Source organism: Lemur catta, chromosome 6, assembly GCF_020740605.2.
Source record: "Lemur catta isolate mLemCat1 chromosome 6, mLemCat1.pri, whole genome shotgun sequence".
NCBI lineage: Eukaryota > Metazoa > Chordata > Mammalia > Primates > Lemuridae > Lemur > Lemur catta.
The window spans coordinates 71,237,932-71,260,337 of NC_059133.1; the positions used below are offsets into that span (position 1 = coordinate 71,237,932).

The following is a 22,406-nucleotide window of genomic DNA, read 5'->3' on the forward strand; positions in this document are numbered from 1 at the left end:
ACTTGTCCCTGTTGTATTCCAAGTTGAGTTCAGTCTCTCTTCCCTGTTTCAGTAGTCTTCAATAAAGTTTTTTGGTCATTTTTAATGTGTCCAGTGTAATTTTCTTTACATCTATGTTAATACAAATTAAAAAAATAAACACTATAGCCAAAAAGATAAAAACTTAATCTTATTCACCTATATTTTTGCTAACATTACACTACACTCTAACTATTAGAGGAGTGAGTACTTTAGAAGTTAGAAATATTTCAAATCCCAAATTTGTCACTTCCTAGATAAAGGTGACCCTCTGAACTTCAGTCTCTTTATCTGTGAAATGGGAATAGTAACATCTGCTTTAGAGTTGCTACAGGTTAAAGTGAGATAATGAGTATAAAATGCTTGGCACAGTGCCCATCCCAGGATCGTAGGGTTAGGGTGATGCTTGCTGTTCACACTGTTCCTATGAAAAGTTAAGAGACATTATTTGTGTAACAATTATTGAATTACATTCCTGAAGATATAAAAATGGAGAAGCATGATTTGGGATGTGGATGTCCTCAGCCTCCGTGGACAGACCAGTGTTGTGATAGAGGGAGCAGTCAAGTGGCTGTTAGAAGATGCTAGGGTCCGAGAGGGCCCCATCTGCAGGCTGGCTCTGTCTCTGGGGATCTTGTGAACTTAAAAAATTATTGACACTCTCTGTGCTGCTGTCTTTCTTGATAAACTGGAAATAATATTATATACTTCAGTGGATTGATGTGAGCATTAAATGAAATAATTAATATAAAGCACAGTGCCTGGCCCAAGGCAATCACTCAATAAACTAAGTTAGCTTTATTATTGTAATTCTTCATGTTATTATTTGCTATTGTTGTTATCAGAAAGGCGACAGAATTATGGTAGCAGGCCTGCCTTCAAGTTCCATACAGCTACCTTCCAATTAGGCTGCACTCTTATCTCTGGCTTCTTATTTACTTGTGTGTGTGTGCTGGGGGGAGGGGGAGGAAATGTAGGACCTAAATGAGAAAATGAGTGAAAGCGATTTGATAATTGAAGTGCTGTTCACACAGCTGAAATTGCGTGACTTTTTCCACTTCCTAAAGAAAAGAGATTCTGAAATGGGTCCTTTTTACCAAGCATGACCCACTGACTATTTTTTAAGAGGTGCAAGTAACAGCTGTGTGCTCTGAGGCAGCTGGGGTGGATTCACTGACCTTCTTCCATGGGTTTGGCCTGGCTTTCAGCCGCAGGCCCACTGGCGCTCTCAGCTTCGCAGGGTTTCTGAATGAACTGGAGGAGGTAATACAAACGAGCCTGCAAAGCCTGAGGAACAAACACAAGCGGCCTTTTAAGCTCTTGAAAATCAGCAACCAGTACAGGCGGCGACATAGTCTCGAACCAGGGACGTGTGAGTTGAGTAGGGCGGTTTGAACCAGGCCAGCTCTTCTTCATTACCAAATAAACTCAAATTCTGAACCAGCCATAATTTTGTCACAGTTGTATTTGAGAATGAATGAAGAAGCAGTCCTAAAACTAACAAGCGGGGCATGCTATCTTAGATTCATTTGCTCCTGAATCTTTTCATCTGCTCCAGTGCCGCTGAGTTGAAACACGAAGCGCTTATTTAAGTAGCAGTGTTTCACTACGGCGATGACTCTTATCAAACACAGGGGCGAGAGACGAGGTGTGCATGTTCCACTAGGGGGCAGCGTGCTTTTTATCTATCTAAGGCTGTTCTAAGCTTTGGGAAGCACGTGGGAAACATTTTTCTGCTTTCTTACGTGGGAGTGTTAAGGGCAGACGCGGACACAGGCAGGGCTATGTAAACGAATGAGGTAACTCATAGTTTGGGTCTGTAAGTGGCATCAGCGTGTGCTTTGCTTTGATTATCAAGAGAGTAACATTTCACAATGTGTCCCAATGTGATCTTAATATCTGGTTAATCAATGTCTGATAAAATTCTAGATACCATTTCTAAAGGAAAGACTGTGGTTTGACCTGCATGACTTTTTTTTCAGACCTTGCCTAAGGATGAAAAGTAAAAAAATGACAGCTTTTCAAAGTCAGGTAACCTTGATTGCTCTTCCTGGCTCAGTTGTCTCCCAGGCTTGCTTCATGGCTCGGATTTCATCTGCTCGTTCTGTATCTTTTCTCACTTCAAATAATTCTGATTCACTGTGTTCAGTGACCAACCTCAAAATCCAGTACGGTTTATTTGGGTCTTCTTGCTGAGAGTGCATAATGGATGTCTGATAAAATAAAATAAAAGTCTTTGGGTAGGAGGTTTTCCTCCTTTCATAAGGGTCTGGATATTACCTTATGATTCATAATTTCACTGTTAGGTATTTTACTCAAGAGATATGAAAACTTATATTCACAAAAGACTTGAACAAGAATGTTCATTGCAGTCTTATTCATAATAACACCAAAAGAAAAACACATAAATGCCTACCAACTGAGGGATGGATAAACAAATTATAGTATATTTATATAACTGGGTACTACTTAACATTAAAAAGTAATAAACTACTGATTACTGAGAAGTTGTTGAGGACAAAAGAGTACATCTTGTATGATTCATTTATATAAAATCCCACAACAAGCAAAAGTAATATATAGTGACTGAAAGATCAGTGCTTACTGGGAGATGCGGCAGGGGGATGACTGCAGGGAAGTTTGAAGGTATTTCTGAGCTTGTGGAAATGATCTATATATCTTGATAGGCACATGAATTACATGGTGAATACACTTGTCAAAACTCATTGAATTGTACAATTAAGATTTGTGCATTTCATTGTATACAAATTTTACTTAAAATTATACATAAGTATAATTTAGAACAAAAATTGTTTTAAATTTTTTTAGTTCTAAATTTTTTGTTCTAAATTATACTTATGCCCACTTATAGAATCTTGTCACAAAAATGAGAGAAGGATAATTGCTCATTTCCAGGTCTGCATATACTTGCTCTATATCCATTATGAAATCTAACCACATTTTGATGTCTCCTAGGGTCACTTGAGTGGACCATAGACTGGGAACAGGTTGATATAGGGCTTGACAATTTCTGCATAGGTGGGGCTCATTGGTGGCAACTGGGTTGGAAGAGAGGCTTGAAAGTGATGTGGTTACACTTCACTTTACATAAGGCTGAGACTGTGTCCATTATCCATGTCAAATAATGTGGCTGGGGAAGGGGGAATTGGCACAGCCACTGAATAAAGTTTTCGTGTGCAGTTTGGTTTCAGTGTTACCAAAAAGACCTTACATCCTACAGTATTCCCCTAATATTCTTGTAAGGACCGAACTGCAATATTCCCCTAATATTCTGGTAAGAACCAAATCTCACAACTGGAAATTTTTTATTTCTTCCTTTTAAAACACAGTGTATTGGCTTTTATCATTTTTAAATTGCTTGATAAATGAGTTTATCAGAAACTATTCTAGGATCCAGTTTTGATGAGGGAAGGGAGCACTGTGAAGATACTACAGGAGGGCCACGTGTCTTGTAGGAATACATGGGTTGAGTTAAACTTATTTACTTCACTTCCAAGGGTAGACTTCAGCGGGGAAATAAAACCTTTCAAATGCAAGTGGACCTTTCTGTAGTCTGGAATGACTGAATCATCGTCACTTCTCCTTATTTGCTATTAATAATTTTCCTTCATTGCCCATTTTACCAATGATATCAACATCCTACTCAGTTAATCCTGCTGGAAACCTGGGAAATATACTTTTTGCTCTTTAACACTCACTGTGGCAGAGGCTGGATTAGAACCTATGCTTTCTACCACTGTACCTATGACATCTAACATTAAAACTCTTTGTTTATCTTTAATCTCCTCCATTAGACTGTGAGTTCTTTTAGGGTAGGGACTGGATCATGTTAATCTTAGAGGCCCAAGTCCCAAGAAAAGTATTCTATACACTAAAAGTTCAATGAATGCTTTTTGATACTGAACTGGAAAAGGAAGCCTGGGAAAATGTCCAAGGAATGTTCTCAGAGTATTTGGATGGCTGCTGTAATCAGGGAGACAGAATTTTTCACAGTTTTGTCTTCAGGAGAGACAGACAAGTAAGCATCCAATGGACCTAAATTCATTAAGTGACTCAAATTTTAAAAAATACCACACCCACCTGAGGCTCAAAGCGAGGTGCCTGTTTTTCTTTAGCTGTCTTTTCCTTCTCAGAAGATTTTTCTTTGCCTTTCCTTGTTTTAGAAGTTCCTGAAGATTTTTGCCCCTCACTAATTGTATGGAAATCTGGGCTTCCCAAGGTAACTGATTCCTCGTGTTTCTCAGTATGAGCTAGAGAGACATAAAAATGGAAACCAGTGATTAATGATATAACAATAAAACCATTTCACATAAGGACAAGGGAAGTAAGTCAGGGAAAAATGGTTAATCTAAGAGTTTTGTGTTTTTAAGCAAACACCTTCTATAAAGGTCTGGTTGACTCCTTTTTATAACATTGAGATATAATTCATACACCATAAATGCACCACTGAAGTGGATAAATCGGTGGGCTTTGGTATAGTCATAAGGTTATGCAGTCATCACCACTAGCTATTAATAATTTGTTTCCTATCTGGATGTCTTTTATTTCATTTCTTGCATAATTGCCCTGGTGAGTACTGCCAATATAATATTGAACTCATTTATCTCTGCTCTAATCATTATTATTCCCTTCCTGGGGTAGAAGAACTCACCACTTTCACCTTGTGCTGTTAATCAACTCTGTTACCAGTAATGCTGTGTCGACTGTCACACAACTCTGTTACTGGTAATGCTGTGTTTATTGCAACAGAACAATTCACAATTTTGATGAATGTGCAAATCATCCAGAGAGCCTGTAAAATGCATTATCTTGAGGCTTACCCTTCAGAGATTCCAACTATGTAGTTTGGTGTGGGACCCAGGAATCTACCATTTTGAAAATCACCTCAAGTGATTCTGATACAACTGGCCTATGGATTGCATTTTGAAAAACACTGATTTAAGAAATCTATGCATTTTTCCCTTGTGTTAGAAATAAGTACTGCTGAAGGGAAGAAAACTGATGATTTAGAATTCAAAGAAGCTGAAGGTGCCTTCACAAGAGTGGTTCTCAAACCTTAGACTGTATCAGAATCACTTGAAGGGCTTGTTGTCAAACAGATTTCTAGGCACCACCTTTAAAATTTCTGATTTGGAAGATCTCTGGTGAGGCCCCAAAAGTTAAGCTTTTCACAAGTTCACAGATGGTGCTGAGGCTGCTGGCCCCAGGACCATACTTTGAGAAACACTGGTTTATTTTTAGGAGAGTGTATTTCCCTTTTGCCAACATGAAGGGCATTCGCCTTATGTTCTATTTCTAACAACTAAATATCAAAGTGGTGGTGGGGAGGGCAAATAATATTTGTTGAATCCTTACTATGTGTCTTTCTTTTTTAATTCTCAAAGCTTCCTAGCAGGGCAGATTCTGAGAGGTTATATAATTTACTCAGGTACCCCAATGGATAAGAGTTGAATCAGCATTCAAATACAAATTCATAGCAAATTGCACTTATACCCTATGAATATATGCAAATATTTTTTAAGGAATGTAAAAAAAATCAAATACAAGTTCAAAGAACCTGTCAGTTTCTTTCAAAATTGGAGTCTTGTTAAGTCACCCCATTAACAAAGTAAAATAGTAAGTGTAAAGAACCCAGATCTTATTGATTACTTGGTGCCCAGCTATTAGGTATGTTCAGATTGGGGGGAAGATCACCCTCAAAGACTGCAAAGAAACTGTGAGCACCACCCTTTTACAAGGAGGGAACTTGCCCTTTTGCCAATAATGCCAGCTTCTGAGAAGTGTTGTTCTGGGGAAAATCCTTTGGTCAAACAATCAAATGACTTGGAGGTAAATCCTGGACCAACCACTGGACAGGTTAGCTTTGGTAGGTTTATTACATCTTTTGAGCCTAAGTTTCCTCCTCTGTATAAATGGAGGTACTAAGACCATGGCCACGGCACTTCAAATAATCAATATAGAGCATTTAAAACAAGCTCATACCTAGTATCACACATTCTGGGGTTTTAAGATGCTTAACAAAGGTCAGCTGAAATTGAATCTCAAGCTTCCCCATGAAGTATTTCTGCAACTTTCTTTTCTACTACCCACAGTTCTCAGTGTTTGAGTCATACATTTAGGTGTATTTGATTCCACTGAAATTAGCATATTATAATACTCAAGTTTACATTCACAAAGCACCTACTGAAGTGTCAGGCACACAGCAGTGTGTGCCATCCTCTCTCTTTACATCATTAATATAGAGAATATAATAATTTCCATATTCTTTAATAAATAGCATAATGGAGGGTAACCTTTTCTCCTTTGTTATAAGTTCTTCAAGGCCAGAATATCATGATATCCCTCATTTTAAATTGCTAATTTCAGCTAATATAATGTTGAACTGATAATATGTACTCATCAGATTGTTTAATATGTAAAGCTTTCATTCCACGTCATATACATATATCAAAACACCACATTGTACCTCATAATTATATACAGTTATGATTTGTCCATTTAAGACAATCTTAATAAAAAAGAACTGTATTTCTCATATACCAGTCTCTGATACAATTATAAAGTCATTAATTTGGAATTTGTAGTAATTTATACTTGTCCAACCAATGTTTCTCAAAAAAAATATTCAAAATAATTCTATCTCTGATAGAAAAAACACTGAGTCCAAAGTTTGGAAGCCTAGGGGCAAACCCCAGATAGGCAAATAATTAGCCACATGATGTTGGGAAAGTCGCACAGCCTCTGTGAGTCTCTTCTGTAAAACTCTGGTTTGTTAAGACCATAAAGTTGACAAAAGGATACTGTGGGGACAAAAAACAAGAAAATCTGTACATGTTGAGAGCATATGTAGCAGTAAGATGCAAGAAAAAACATCTTACTGTTAAAAAATTATTAAAAATATGACTTCATGTTATATATTCATGTAATTAGGAGACCTCTAGAGGAAATGATTATTGGAATAAATTAATATACCCCTTTCAGAGAGGAAGTGCTCAAGGAGTATCTGTTGATAAAATGAATTTAAAAAGCCTTTAACATCATGCTTTTAGGTCTCCTCTTATATTGCCTTACACATATCCAGAATATAGTAGAAAGAAATCTTCAGTAGATAATAAAACTTATAAAAAGTTAAAAATGCAATTTTGTTTTTATGATTAAAATTCAGTGCTTAGATTTTTTATATATTCAGGAATCAAATCTGGTTGGGATTTGAACATTTACATATTTCTAAACTAGAATTAGAACAAAATGTACATTTGTCAAGTACAATCATACTTGGTAAATATAAACAGAAAAATCCCTTTTTATACATAAGTATATATAAAGATACATATATGTATGTTTAATAATGTTTGGTTTCTTCAAAGACCTTGAATTGGGTACACCAGGCATTCATTGAGCTAAAGAAGGAATTAAGTAAAGGAAATGTTATAATTCTGCTAATAAAATTGGGTGGGACTTAAAACCTAATATTTTTGAGAATGACAAAGTTTATTTTTGTTTTTGTAAAGGGATTAGAACTTCAAAGGCACAGGTCAGCAACATAAAAGTGTAACATATTGGCAAAAGGAATTTAAGATCACATCACCACTAATTATATATGAAGGCGAATGACATCACTAAGTGCTACTTGCTCAAGATGCTCCAGTCTTCTGTGTTCTTAAGTGAAAGTGAGCCATCTCAGTAAGCAATTTTTACTAAAACTTAGGTACTGAAATATACTAAAGGTGGCACTGTTGCCTCATGTTAACCAGAGACCAAGCTTGCTAAAAATTTATAACGGAAATATCCTAGGTAGTACATAGCCATATTTCAGGCCTTATTTTTTATCATGGGTTATAAAGATGTGAAGTTTTTGAAAAAAAATCAAATTCTATGTGATATTTCTCATAGAAATTAAAAGTTGAGTTTAAATGAGTAAGTGGAGCAACAATGACTTCTGAATGAATATAAAATTTAAATTAGGTCACCAACATAGTAATTATTAATAAAAAAGCACCTGACCAATTTCTTTATATAAAGTATTTATATTTTAAAAGCAAACTAAATTAATAATTTGAAGACATTAATAATTGAATTTTTCTAAAATATATCATATACTTAAAATTAGAGCACATAGGTTGAGTTGTAAATATAATTGATGCATAGCAGCTGACATATTGCTATTTTTAATTTAATCAAATTGCCTAAACATTTATAAACATGACATTTAAGACTGATTCTTCAGAGTAAAATTTTTACCTGCTAGAGAAAATGTGCTTAAATTAAATTAAATTAAACATATATTTTTATTTCTCATAAACCATGCAGTAAAAATGTTGAAATATGTAATCAATTAACAAAAGGAAATGCCACAATATATAGAATACAAATGATAAGCAATATGTTTTAATAATTACATGATCAATTTACTATTAAATAGTTACATAAAATGTAAGTGCATGTGTGAACATTTAGAGTGACATACCTTTGGTATCACTTTTCTCTAAGTCTTTTAGTGCTTGAACAAACGTCAGCTGATTTTCAGTGAGAGGCCAACTGTTATATAACACCAAACACTTTATAATATACTTGTAATTCTGTGAAATAAAATGCAGTGTTTAAGAACAAACAATAGGAATAGACACAGTATGTGTCTAATATAATTTATTATTCTAGCCACATGATAAATGTATAATTTTCTGGATCATATGATCATAATTTAAATAATCCCAGCTATTCTCCAAAATTTTGGAACACTACAATTTATAAAAGTTTAATATCCTCACATCCCCACCAACACCTGCTACTACCTAACTTTCTAATTTTTGCCAGTGCAATTGGTATAAAGTGGAATCTCACTGCTATTATATTTTGCATTTCTCAGGTAACCAAAGAGTTTCAGTATTTTTTTCAAAGCTGTTGGTCTTTAGGGTTTTCTCTTTTTGTGCTGAGGGCACAAAAAATGGTCCCTACATCATCTATTATTTTATTATGTTTATGGATTAAAATTTTACAATGAAATCTCCAATACATCTGGAAGTTGCCTTTATTCATGCTGTTAGCTAATGGTCTAGTTTTATTTTTCTCCATGGAAAGGTAATATTCCCAGCACTATCCACTCAACAGTCCATGTTTTCTCTGGTGATTTATGGTGTTGCCTTTAATTACATATTAAATTTCCATGCAAACGTGATATATTCATATTTTACTTTCTTCCATTGCTTCATTTTCCTATTTTTGCACTAATTAATACTATTTTTACTTCTATGGCTTTTTACCGTCTCAATATTTAGAAATATTAAGATATACTTTGCTCTTCTTTTTCAAAGTTGACTTAACTATTTGTGAATTGTTATTAAGTCTTGTGAATGTTAGAGTAAGTTTAGAAAATTTCCGACAAATACAGTTGGAATTTTGATTGATATTGCATTGAATTTAAAAGTAAATTGGAGATAACTGGTGTCTTTATACCATTGTGTCACCTCTGTGAAAAACATGAAATACTTCTCTATTTATTCAAATCATCTAAGTTCTCCAGTTGGTTGGATCATCTTCTATGTCCTTTATTGAAGTGTTAAGTTTTTCTATAGACAATTGATGCATTACTGGTTAATTCCTAGATATTTTACAATTTCATTGCTATTATGAAAGGGATCCTATTCTAATGTCTAGTACATAGTGCTACTGTAAAGAAAGGCTACCAGTTATTGTAAGTTTTAGAACCTGCAGTGTGGTGATTAAGAGTATGGCCTCAGGGGCTGGAGCTGTCTGCTTTCAAGTCCTACTTCATTACAAACCAGCTGTTTGGCCTTGAGCAAGTCATTTAAGCTCTCTGTGCTCCAGGTTCTTTGTTAAACAAGGATAGAATACTTCAAGAGTTGCACATATAGTGGTAATATTCGTGGGGTGTTGGGCAGATGGGAGGGGGGAGAAGGGGACGGGTATATACACACCTAATGGGTGCACTGTGCACCGTCTGGGGGATGGACACTCTTGAAGCACTGACTTGGGTAGGGCAAAGGCAACATATGTAACCTAAACATTTGTACCCCCATAATATGCTGAAATAAAAAAATTAAAAAAAAAGAGTTGATGGGAGAATTAAAGATCTATGTGTATACACAGTACCAGGTGCATAGTAGATGATGAGTAAGGAAATATATAAGTATTTGCTATTATTAATGTCTCTGACAATCTTGCTATTATATCATCTGTAAATAACTCGGTGATTATTTCGAATACTCTTTTATTTATTTTTTCTCTTGCATTATTGGTCTGTGCAACGATAGTGGACATTCTTTCTTATTTGAATTTTAATAGGAATATACCTAAATTATCTACATTAATGTGATGTTTTTGTATATAATAGTTCTCCATTAAGTTTAAGATTTTTGATATGTAACATTTACAGTTGAAAAGTTTTCTCCTATGCTAGTTTGCTAAGAGCACTTTTGAGAAATCCATAATAAGTATTGAACTTACATGTTTCAGGGTCATATATTTTCATCTAGTCAAAATTACTGTGGTGACTAATACTGATACATTTTTTAACAGCAAAACACTTTTGAATTCCTGAGATGAATGCTCCCTGATCACTTTCTGCACTGGTGGAATTGTTACCTATTATGTTCTTTGTAATTTTTCACTCATGTTTATAAATGAATTTTATTCACTTTTTTGTGTTACTTTTATCTGGTTTTGGAATCAGGATTACATTAATCTCTTAAAAAGCCTTTGAAAATTTGTATAATTTTTTTGTTTCCTAGAACAATTTACTCCTTGAAAGTCTATTAGAGCTGGGCCTATGGATTTTTGGAAAATGAAGACTTAGAAGACTTTGGATTATCATTTCAATTTTATTATTCTTTCTTGTTTTATTTAGATTTTCTATTTTCTTGTGAATCAGCTTTGCCGATTCTCCGATGCCCCCGGGAACTTACGTGTTCCCCCTCCTCCATAGGTTTTTTTGTTGTTGTTGTTGCTGATACAGTATCTTTTTAATTAAAAATGAGACACATCTTTTTGTATCTTTTGAGGTTTCCTTTTAATCTACATGACTATATTATCTATTTAAATAATAATTTAAAAATATATACATAGGGACAAGCCATAAAACTGCATCAGCTGGATCCCAGATCCTCTTTCCCCAAGGGCAGCCCATGCTTGGTCCCCATAGGTTTTGAATTTGTTGGCAGAGTTGTTTATAACACTTAATATTTTTTAAACCTGTTGTCTGTAATTTCACCTCCACCCTATTTTTTCTTCTGTATTTTGTTAATTTATGTATCTTTCTCTCTCTTTTTCTTGATTGGTCTTACTAGAAGTATGTCTACTTCATTAATCTTTAAAAGAAGTAGCTTAGAATTTATTAATCTAATTTATTTTTTGTTCCCCATTTCACTGATGTCTATTTTCTATTAAAATCCATTTTCTTTTATCTTCGAGTTACTATTTTGTTTTTTCCCTTTTATTACAATAGCTTATCTCATTTGTTTTTGATTATTCATGCTTCCTAATGAATTAATCTAAAATTAGCATTCCACTAAATGCTATTTTAGGTGTTGCTTACGAATTTTGATTTATAGTTTTTTTACTTTTATTGAATCTTATGTATTTCATAATTTCCTTTTTTGATATTCTTTTTTAGCTAAAGGATTATTTAATATACTTTCAGTTTTCACATTTATGGGATTTGAAACTCTGTTAATTATTCTAGTTTATTGCATTATGTCCAGATAACATATCTATATGATATAGATAGTATGGATTTCATTGAGGCTTCCATTTATTGCCTATTACAGGATAGTTTTTAAAAAATATTCTGTACGTGCCAAGAAAAATATGTTCTTCATTTACTAGGTAAAGTGCTTTATATAGATGCCTCAGCTATTAAGTTTATACTTAGATTTTTCAAATCCTCACAATCATATTTATTTTGTTTTTCAGCTTGATCTTTCCAGTTTCTGAAAGGAATGTGTTAAAACAGTGGTCCCCAACACTTTCAGCACCAGGGACCAGTTTTATGGGGACAACTTTTCCACGGGGCTTTGCGGTGGGGTGGGAAAGAGAGGGGCGGCTGGTTTGGGGATGATTCAAGCGCATTACATTTATTGTGCACTTTATTTCTATTATTATTACATTGTCACCTGCCACTCACTGATTTGATGTATTATGTTCTCTGTGCAGTCAAACCTCTCTGCCTTAGCAAAGATAATCTGTATTTGCAGCCGCTGTCCAGTGCTAGCATCATTGCCTCAGCTCCACCTCAGATCATCTGGCCTTAGATTCTCATAACGAGTATGTAGTCTAGATCCCTGACATGCGCAGTTTACAGTAGGGTTCGTACTCCTGTGAGCATCTGATGCCACCAATGATCTGACAAGAGGCGCAGCTCAGGCGGTGATGTCAGCCATGGAGAGTGGCTATAAATACAGAGGAAGCTTCACTGGCTTGCCTCCTCTCACCTCCTGCTGTGCCGCCCGGTTCCTAACAGGCCACAGACCGGTACTGCTTTGTGGCCCTGGGATTGGGGACCACCGTATTAAAATATTCAGTTGTTAATTGTTGACTTTCCTTTTTTTTTTTTTCTCCATAGTTCTAAAAGTTTTTTTCTTTTTATTTATTGTGTTTGGGTAGTTAGGTGCCTATATGTTAGTATGCTCATATCTACTTGATTTATCTTCCTTTTATTTTTATATACTATCCTTTATAAATTATATGTCTTGATGTGTTAAAACTATCATCACAGGTCTCATTTCGTATTTGCCAGGTATATTTTTCTTTGTATTTTTAATCTTTCTTTGACATTTTGTTTAAAAGTGTCATTTTGGACTACTTATAGTTATATATCTTTAAAATTTTAGTCTTTTAATCGATTAATTTAATCTGTTTGAATTTATTGTAATTACTATCGTATTAGGATTTAATTCTGACACTGTATTTTCTTTTAAATTCCTTTTACTTTTTTCGTTTTTGGTTTCCAATGCACAGGTCTTTTTTTTTCCTGCTACTTTAAAATACATGCATTGTCCTTTTTTTCCTGTAGTTTTAACCACATACAGATTAGTTTTTATTAATATGTGACCTTTCATATGTGACCTTTATTATTAATACTATGTGACCTTCAAAGTTATATAGACTCATAACTGTAAAGTTAGATAATTACATCTACATTATTGAGTTAGCGTACAGATGAAATTTGCCATGTATTTAAAGATCTTGGCACAGAGAAACAGTCAAGAATGATTTATTCTTCAATTCTGCTTATGCACTGGTGACCTTGCATATTATATATTGACAACTTTCAGGAAGTGGATTGTTTTTATGTTACATTAGATTTTTAGGAGCAGTCCTGAATACTTCTTTTTAATGTAAATATACCTGCTGTGGCACACTAGCAATTTCTTCTGTGGTGGGTGTACTGGTAGTTTCCTCCTCCAAAAGAGGCAGACCAGTGTCTTGTATTATATTTCCAGGTTTACCCTTATAGGATTTCTGACTTCCCAGGGCAGATTTCTTCTTAACATATACTTCTTGTTCTTTCTTGGATGCAGCGTGAAATAAAAGAACTTGTTTGCTAGCTGAATAGGAGAAATTTTAAGTTTAATTTAAAACATGTTATATATATATAATTTTTATTAACTACATGGGTTAGATCTCTTCATAAAATACTCAAAGGAATAGGTCAATTCTTTTTGTTTTAATGAGATAAAACCCAACATGACTGGCTCCTTGGAAACATTCTGATAATAGAGAAATCTGCTATAATAGTATGTTACCTGCACAGGGTAGTACATATTCTGAACAACTATTGATTGCTAAAAGAATATACAACACTTCAACATTTTCTCCTTTATTTTTGTACCACTCAAATGACTCTAAGCTATTAATAACCTCACTGACTCTGACTTTCTTAAAGTTTAACACCATTGTGTATGTCGTCACACTTTAAAAGACTTTCACTTTAATTTTTAATTTATATTTTTATTATTTTGTAATTAACAGATAATGTAAGTACCCTTGGTAGGAATAAAAAGAGAAATATGTTGGATATTATTAATTAATTTATCAAACATGTACTGAGAGAACCTAAGTGAATAACACAGGGAAATTTCAATTCCAGCCATAACAGAGTAACGAGCATTATACTTATTCTCCCACCATAAAAAATGATAAAATTGGACAAAATGTATAAAGTGTGTTCAGTCACTTGGACAATATATATCTCAGGATTGTGACCACTTGTATTTACCTTTGGCTTGGAGGTCCCAACCGCTGCCATAAAAAAATGAAAAACGTTATGGTTTTAAGAAGAAATATCAATTGGCAAAATAGGTAAGATCCTGATTTTTTTTTACAATGTAAATGCAAAAATGGAGAATGGAGGCATAAAAGCTAAACTATTTACAGTGTGTTCTGTCAAAAAAGCTAAAATATTAACAATATTTTTTTCTGGGTAGCATGATTATAGAGAATTTCTTATTTCCTTGTTTACAATTATTTATTTTTCCAAATTTTCTGCATTGGGACATATGTGATTTTTTACAGTCTGAATCAAGTTACTAAAGTGACTGAATGAATAATACACCTCAAAGTATCATTGTCAAGCATTATTTCAGAAAAATTTATTTTATTTATTTAATAACTCTTTAAGAATATTACATTGAAAGTAATAACTTTAAAGTTTCTGTTAACTTTAATATGCAGAATACTTTCTAAAAATCATGAATTGGGAATGAAATAAAAGTAAAAGATTCTTTCAAAATAATAAAAATTCTACTTCTTATTAAGAAAGCTCATGTAATAAGAAAATAAATTTTTCTCCAAGGTGAAAAGTCTTTAAAGTACACATATAACCAAACTATTGATTTTCAGAGCCAAATTTCACATGTAAATGCAATAGTGGCATTTTAATTTTTACTATAATATCAAGTTTTACATATTTAAGTGGTTACTTGCTATCTTATCTTCATTTTTATGATGTCATGCAAACATAAATGTCTATTTATGAAAGCAAATATGCAGTTCAAAAAGGCACACTTACATTGGGAGCTCAGAGTTTTATCACTTCTCAAGAAGTTGAATGCTGGGATTATAGCTTGGCCTTTTCCAATGCAGCTCACCAAAATTTCTTCATTTTCTAGGACCTGCAGCTTGATGAAAGCATCTGGTTTGGACGTGCGTACTTGTATCGTAACAAGTTGTGGTACTGCCACTTTAGCTGAATACCTGTCAAAAAACATTAACTTTATAATCAAGTATATTACTCTCTCCCTCAAGTCAGTAAAGGAAATGGTATAATTTTCAGACATGATAAACCTAAAAGTGAAACCACCTTGTAAAGTCTGCTAACATCCTGGAAATATTAGTTATTATAGATGTTGGCAAAAGATCCTAACATTGTACAATAAAACAAAGGGTGTTATAGGACTTTTATTATCAAATCCCAAATTTAAAAATGTGCCTTTTTTATTTTATTTTTTATTTCAGCTTATTATGGGGGTATAAAATTTCAGGTTATATATATTGCCCATGTCCTGCCCATCCCTCCGAATCAGAACTTCAAGCATGTCCATTCCCCAGACAGTGCGCATTGCACTCATCATGTAGTTATACCTCCATCCCCTTCCCCCATGCACCAATAAAACTTAATAGACTTAAAAGTCACTAAACCCTGTAACAGATCTGCAAACTACTGTCACACTAACCTTTTCCATTACATAAAGAGCACAACTGGCAGAAGCAGTGCCCTTGGAAGCTTCCCTGATAACAGCGTTTTCCTTGATTCACAAAAATGCAGAAAAATTAAAGTAGTACCCATAGCCTCCATCCTCGTCTTTTACCAACAGGTGGGAAACCTCTTGCAAAAAAGATTGGAAACATGCATCTGACCCAGGAGTGCGGAACCTGCAACCTTAAGGCCACATGTGGCCTTCTAGGTCCTTAAGTGTGGCCTTCTGACTGAATCCAAATTTTATAGAACAAATCCTTTTATTTTTATTAATACATTTTTGTTTGTCTTTTATATTTTTATTTTATTTTTTAAATGAATGTATTTAAAATACCAAAGAATAAAATAAATTTCCACAAAATAATCCTCCCAGACTGACCAGCACAATTAGAAATCTTCCCACATTGACCAGCACAATTAGAACACTAGCTAGTAAGCCATAAGGGCTAAATTGATGGCTGCTATGCTCATGATTTTAGTTCTAACCTCCCCCGCCTGACTGGAGCCACTGCTGCATGAGGCTGGTTGGCAAGAGTTTATGGGGGTCGAGTATACAAGTTTGTTATCAGCTTTTGACAATGGTGCACTGTGTTTCTGTCTGAAGTGGAATTTGTGAATAGTTGCACAGCTCAACAGTATTTTTTAATACTGTCTGCCTAACAGCCCATCATGTCAAAGAAGACTAAGAAAATGTTGAAGGAAGAAAACAGATTTTTTTTAATGAGGATTGGGAATTGCAATACTATATTATTTCTGCTGAAGAATGTTTAAAGTCACAAAGAATGTTTAAAGTCTCAAAGAATATTTAAAGTCAAATAGGATGATGACAAAGAAAATATCATTACCATTATATGCAACCATCTAAGGTTAATCCTATATAATGCCCATATAATCACATTGCTCTAAATTAATTGTTTCCAAAAGAGCATAGAAATTCAAATTAAAAACTGACTCACGATTTTACTGCAGAATTGATTTTTATCCTAAAATATTAACATTTTAAAAAGAATGCATTTTCCCTTCGGCCATATACTTGTACCTGAATAAAATTTTCTTATCATTGGGTATGTAGTGATCTCTGATTTCCTTTATGGTGAAAGCATTGTATGGAGAGTCCCGAGAGAGGCATGGGAGTGGAGTGTAAGAGCCAATGAGGCGCAGTTTCCATCGTGAGGCTGATACATATGTATCACCCGTAAATACTTCAGCCACAAATGTGTATCCCTTCTATAAGAAAGAGAAATTATGCAGAAATGAGTAATATTGTTACTAGCCTCTTAAATGTACAATATGTCACAGTACTAAATGTTTTATTATCCTGATACACATACAAATCCCAAGATCTCTCAATGAACAGTAGAATCCCTAGCATAATGTTTTGAAATTACTCTTCGAAAGTGCCATCTTACATGTTGTCAGGAAAATGATTCTAACATTTTTCTTTGTGTAGTTCTTTGACTGTATTTAAAGTGCTTAACTGTAGTAGATGATAACTGTTTTTTTCCTAATTCTTCTAATGGTTCCAAAGGTAAATTTTTATCATCGCATCATCCTGGAGTGGTCCAATAGGTTCTGATTTGATTTTCCTGTCTCTCAGATTCATCTTTCTAAAATACTGAAGTGAGAAAAGCATAAGGGTTCATAGAAATGTAGTTCCCTTGAGATGACAGGTAAAGCTATGGAATTAACAGCTGATTTGATTCCTCGGAACCCAGATGTATGGTTGGAAATGAGCTCCTTAGGGTGGAGAAAAGCAGCAGCTAAAGAACCTGGGAAAGTGCCTAGTTTATGGTAAGGAGCAGCTTTGTTCAACACAACTGGATATCTGGGCAATAAGTCCATGAACCAAGAGCATGATATCATAATAAGATGCAAAGCCTCAAAGTAATTCTGAGTTTATAATTTCAGATGCCCCTAATAAAGAATAAAAAGGCAGATTTGTCTTCCAATTGTTCTCTGTTAAAGAGGAAGTTCTCTGACATATTTAGATTTCCAGAAACAAAGATTAGATACATACAAGCCAGAATGAATAAAAAAAAATCAATAGACATCTAGGAATATTAACTCATAATGAAATGATAATTGGCAACACCAAGAAGGACCTTTTGACATTATGTTTGGGGTGAGTAAAAAAAGGAAGATAAATCATATATGCTAAAGCATTTTTACTTGCAAAGTGTAATGCACAGATTTGTTGCTTTTTTATTATTATCCAAGCTTATGGTACTAATGCATTAAAGAAGCAAAACAAAATTACAGGACTCCTACTTTGTGTTTGTCCAGACTCACAGAATAATTGTAAGAGAAAAAATATTTATAAAATAGTGGGATAGATATCAGTAAGTGAAAATCTATAGCTAAACCAGTGATAGGATTTTAAGATAGAACCTGGCTATTATAAATAGATTCAAGACTCTCAGAGTAAAAGAATTACATATACAGTACTGAGTACTGAGAGATCTCATGGATGAGTATTCTGAATTACATTACATTACAAAGACATTATGTGGTCTTCAGGGAATTATGAGAAAAACAGAGTGAACAATTTTGATTTTTCAAATTGAAGAAGAATATGTACTCTGCAACCACAAACTAGTAAATTTAATAGTGGTCTTTATCAAGGTTCTACAGCAGATCATAAAAAAGATGTCTCATGAGAGAACCCAAAAGAACAAAACATTCTTAAAAGCCAATGTGAGTTTATTGGGAACAAAAACTTCATTTTTAAAAATAAGATTAGAAGACACAAAATCAGGTAAATATTGCAGGCATGGTGTTATGGATTTCGGGAAGGCGTACGTCAAGGCCTCTCGTGAATTTCATATGGGCCGGGATGCCTCTTGATGAGTTAGCCACAAAGTTCCTGCCTAGGGTTACCAGTTAGGCACTACCTACCCAGCCAAAAACATTCAGTTGTCTCTTGAGACCACAATGTCAACATGCCTTGCAGGTGCCCAACACGAATGCAATCATAAGATACAAAACAATGGAGTAATGATCCTTTTTACGTTTAAGTGTGCCAGAATTCCCTTCAGAGGCAGCGTTCAGTTCTGGGAACCACATTTTAGCAGCAATGTTGAAAATTTGGAAAAATGTTCAAAGATCAAGAATCAAGAAGTGAGGAAAACTGCACCACAAAAGTGACCACTGCTTCTAGTCACACAATTTTATATCCTCCTCCCAAATCTCTCTGTTTTTTTTTTTTTTTTTTTTTCCCCTAAACAGAGCTATCTAGAGTAAAAGGGTAGAATAGAAAAGACAGGAGAGAGGAAATAAGTGTGTTTGGTGTGATCCAATTTACAATTTTAAAATAATAGTTAAGTAGAGATGGAATGTTCTGCATATTAACTCAAAATGCATCATTTAGAACTATCCAAAAAAAAAAAAAATTCAAGCTTAGTCTAAAGAAATAAGTCTTTAGTGGAGTTACTAAAATAAAAAACAAACCCAACCCAACCAACCAAAGTATGCTAGATGTAAATACCAATCAGATTCCTATTTGAGTCAACCAAATGCTAAAGGTCCTTTCCAAAATTAAGCATCCATGACTAATATTAATATACTTTATCAAGTGAAGTAAACCTCATTTCTCGATTTTGATGACATCTATGGCCTTGATAGTCTCCCTTTAAATGAAATCATCTTTTTGATCTTGATCTTTGGGACTTTTTATTTCTAATCACAATTAATTATTTCTATTCAAAAAAGAAATCTAGGTCAAACTGAGAAAAACAAACATTCAAAAAATAATACACTGGTGTGAAGACTAGTTTGTTGTTGAAGAACTAGTTCTCCCCTGTAGTGTCTGGTTTAACCCAAGGTTTTCTGCTGTAAAAAGATAAATTTCACAAAACTGCAATTTTCAATAAAATATAATTAATTAGTACATAGAGGAGAATAAGTATAGTGTAAAAGGAAATTGTATGAGCCAAAGATGGTAATATATGTTTGATGTGCAGAAATTGATTTGTATTAGCAAATTGCTCTGTTTTTAAGAGAAGTATGAATACCCTTTCAAAAACAATTAAGGAAAGTAAGTATAAATAAAAATATCATAATTATAAATAAAAACATCAATACATTGACTTTAATCAAATGAGTATTTAAAATTATGTTTAAGTGTATAATTCCAAGTATAAATACCTACACACAAAAATATTAATGTTCATCAGATTTTTCTCATAAAATGTAAATGTGAAACTTACCAAATCTAATAGAGAGTAAAAACAATTTAAGCCTGTTACAATTTGATAATATCTTGAAATTTGGTAAAATCTGACTGCAATATCAAGAAAATTTATCTCATGAAAACCAATAGAAAAAAATGCTAAGAGTTTAATAAAACATATATGTTTTAAAAATTATTAAAAAAAATTAGTAAAAATAAAATTTTGAAACTACTAATGTGTATATACATATGTATGTATATACATATGTATACATATCAATTAGATTAAACAATTTCATCAAGAATGTAATTGCTTTCATTTTTAAAAAGTTTCACAAAATCTCTAAAACAGCTCAAAAGTGTTTTAGGTTTTTTTATATAGTTAACACGTTTTTAACTTATTTTTCATTCCTACAAAACCAGTATCCACTAAATAAGTGTGTCTTAATTCATTCAAAATAATGCATAGAACCAAAGGTTGAAATGAGCCTCAGAAGTCAAGTCCAACCACAACGCAAAGAGAAAAATGAAGTTCAAAGCTATATAGCTGAAGAATAGAAAATCAGAGCTAAAACAGATCTCTTGGTTTCCAGTCCAGGCACACACCATCCTTTGTCATGAATCCCTAAAACACGAGTATGGGATTTAAATGAACAGAGAGGCAATGTGGTTTGAGTGAAGGTCAGCGATCAGGGTCTATCATTCCACAGGAGTAACATGCCAAGTGCTTCTGGCCCCTGAAGGAATTTATATAGCCCTAGAAAAGACTATGGGTGTGGGAGGGGGTGGGTGGCTGTGTAATCTCAATTTTCTGAAATACAGAGCAGTAGAATAAAAACCCAGTGGGAAAAAGAGACAGTCATTTGGTTTAGACATACGACTAAATGAGCTCTTTAGATCCATTTATGTCTTAAGGATTTATATGATTTTATGATTTCAATAATTAGAACTTCTAATGCTTTCTTTTTGTCATATTTTCTTTGGGGAGGAGGGGAAAAAAAGAGAGCTGAGAGGTAATGAATGCTCTAGCATTCACATTAAGTATCTCATGTTGTCAAATAAATGGGACTTCTATAAGGAAAGACCAGGGCCCTTTTCTTGTTAAGTAGATTGAAAATACCTCCGCCCTACCTTCTCCTGGCTCCTCTATAAACTGAAGGATTTTCACTGCCATTCTATTAGATGGGGAAAACAAACTTTAAACCTACCTTATTCCTGGTATAAAGATAAGGCACCAGCTTTTGGAACACCTTTGGCACTTGTTCCATTGTGTCATTATTAACAACATGTAGCATGCAGACTGGAAGTGTAGTATATACTTTGGGAAGCAAAATCATATCTTGAGGAACCAAAAATGTTTCCCTGTAAATACAAAAGCAAACTTTCCCTTGACATGGATCTTAAAGAAAGTCTGAAATTAGGCTTAATGCCAAGAAATTTTAAAAAAGTCTAAAATTCCAAATAAGTATAAGGTATACATATTATTTTCTTTTAAAAATTACTATTATATGCTATTTTCATGTAAATGAGAACTCCACTAATAAATTCCATTTTATATTTGTGACTTTTACCAAATATGCTGTTGCTTAGAAATAAAAGAATATCTTTCTATACTAAAAGCATATTAATGTGTTATATTATTTTTTCATGCATATAATAATTAACATTCTTCATATTTTGATGAAAGAAACATAAATAAAAATTTCTATAATATCTCATTCAAGGGTAGCAACTTTGGAAGAATTTTAACTAAGTCATGAAAGCAACCTAGAAGCCAAGACTGTTACTACTATCATAAATAAAACTCTATAGATATGAATACTGCCAGTATACAGACTTACCTGAATAGTATAAACCAAGTATTTGGTGGCTGATCTTGATAGGTCACAGTATAGTCAGCAAAAGCAATCTTAGTATCTTCATCTTGATAGCATGGATAAGATTCCATAGACTTGCACTTGCTTTTAAACATTAGTCTAGAAGTGTCAAAATATATTAAGTATCAATGGCAATAGCCACTTTTAAAATAAACTCTATTTACAAAAAAGAAATAGGCAAAAGATAATATAAAGTATTATAGGACATTGTTTGCTGGATTGAGTTCTTGATCAACGTGGCGGGGGGGTTGTGTGGCCCATGGTACCTGGTGCCAAAGCAGGGGAACCCATTCTAGGTCAACCATAACAGATGTCTCTCAAAGGTGCTCAAGGTTACCTGAAGCTCTTAGTTAAAGGAGAATGTAATTCATGATCAAGGGAGTTATCAAAGTTTATAGGTGGGAAATCAGAACCAAAGTTCAAACTATAAGGATAAGAAAACTAGAAGCAGGCAAACCAGCAATAAAACTGGGTGAGAGTCACTGAATGGTCTGGAACTGAGATATAGAGTAGAGATGAGAATGGAGTTTAAAGTTAGAAACAGGTTTGGAAAAATAGATTTAACAAAACCGAGAGCAAGAAGAAGGGGAGATGGCTACAGTTTTCCTTC

At 33.8% G+C, this 22,406-nt stretch overlaps 1 protein-coding gene across 1 annotated transcript; it reads right to left on the reverse strand.

The window, feature by feature from the left end:
- Positions 1-2,014: 2,014 nt before the first annotated feature.
- LOC123640576 (androglobin-like) lies at positions 2,015-22,087 on the reverse strand. The gene is made up of 8 exons (XM_045555176.1): positions 22,063-22,087; positions 21,128-21,318; positions 16,791-16,978; positions 15,065-15,249; positions 13,402-13,601; positions 8,507-8,618; positions 4,120-4,289; positions 2,015-2,231 (listed from the first exon to the last, which is right to left on the reverse strand). The coding sequence occupies exons 1-8, from the start codon at positions 22,085-22,087 to the stop codon at positions 2,046-2,048; spliced, it is 1,257 nt and encodes a 418-aa protein (XP_045411132.1). The 3' UTR covers positions 2,015-2,045.
- Positions 22,088-22,406: the final 319 nt, after the last annotated feature.

What these genes read in the sequence shown, in the direction of transcription:
- LOC123640576 (XM_045555176.1), bottom strand. Translation starts at nt 22,087, where the DNA reads ATGGGTTCCCCTGCTTTGGCACCAG. An exon ending in GATAAGAAAATTTTATTCAG is followed by an intron (nt 15,250 to 16,790) that starts GTACAAGTATAT and finishes GTTTTTTGACAG; the next exon opens with GTATTCAGCTAAAGTGGCAG. An exon ending in AGAGAAAAGTGATACCAAAG is followed by an intron (nt 4,290 to 8,506) that starts GTATGTCACTCT and finishes ATGTCTCTCTAG; the next exon opens with CTCATACTGAGAAACACGAG.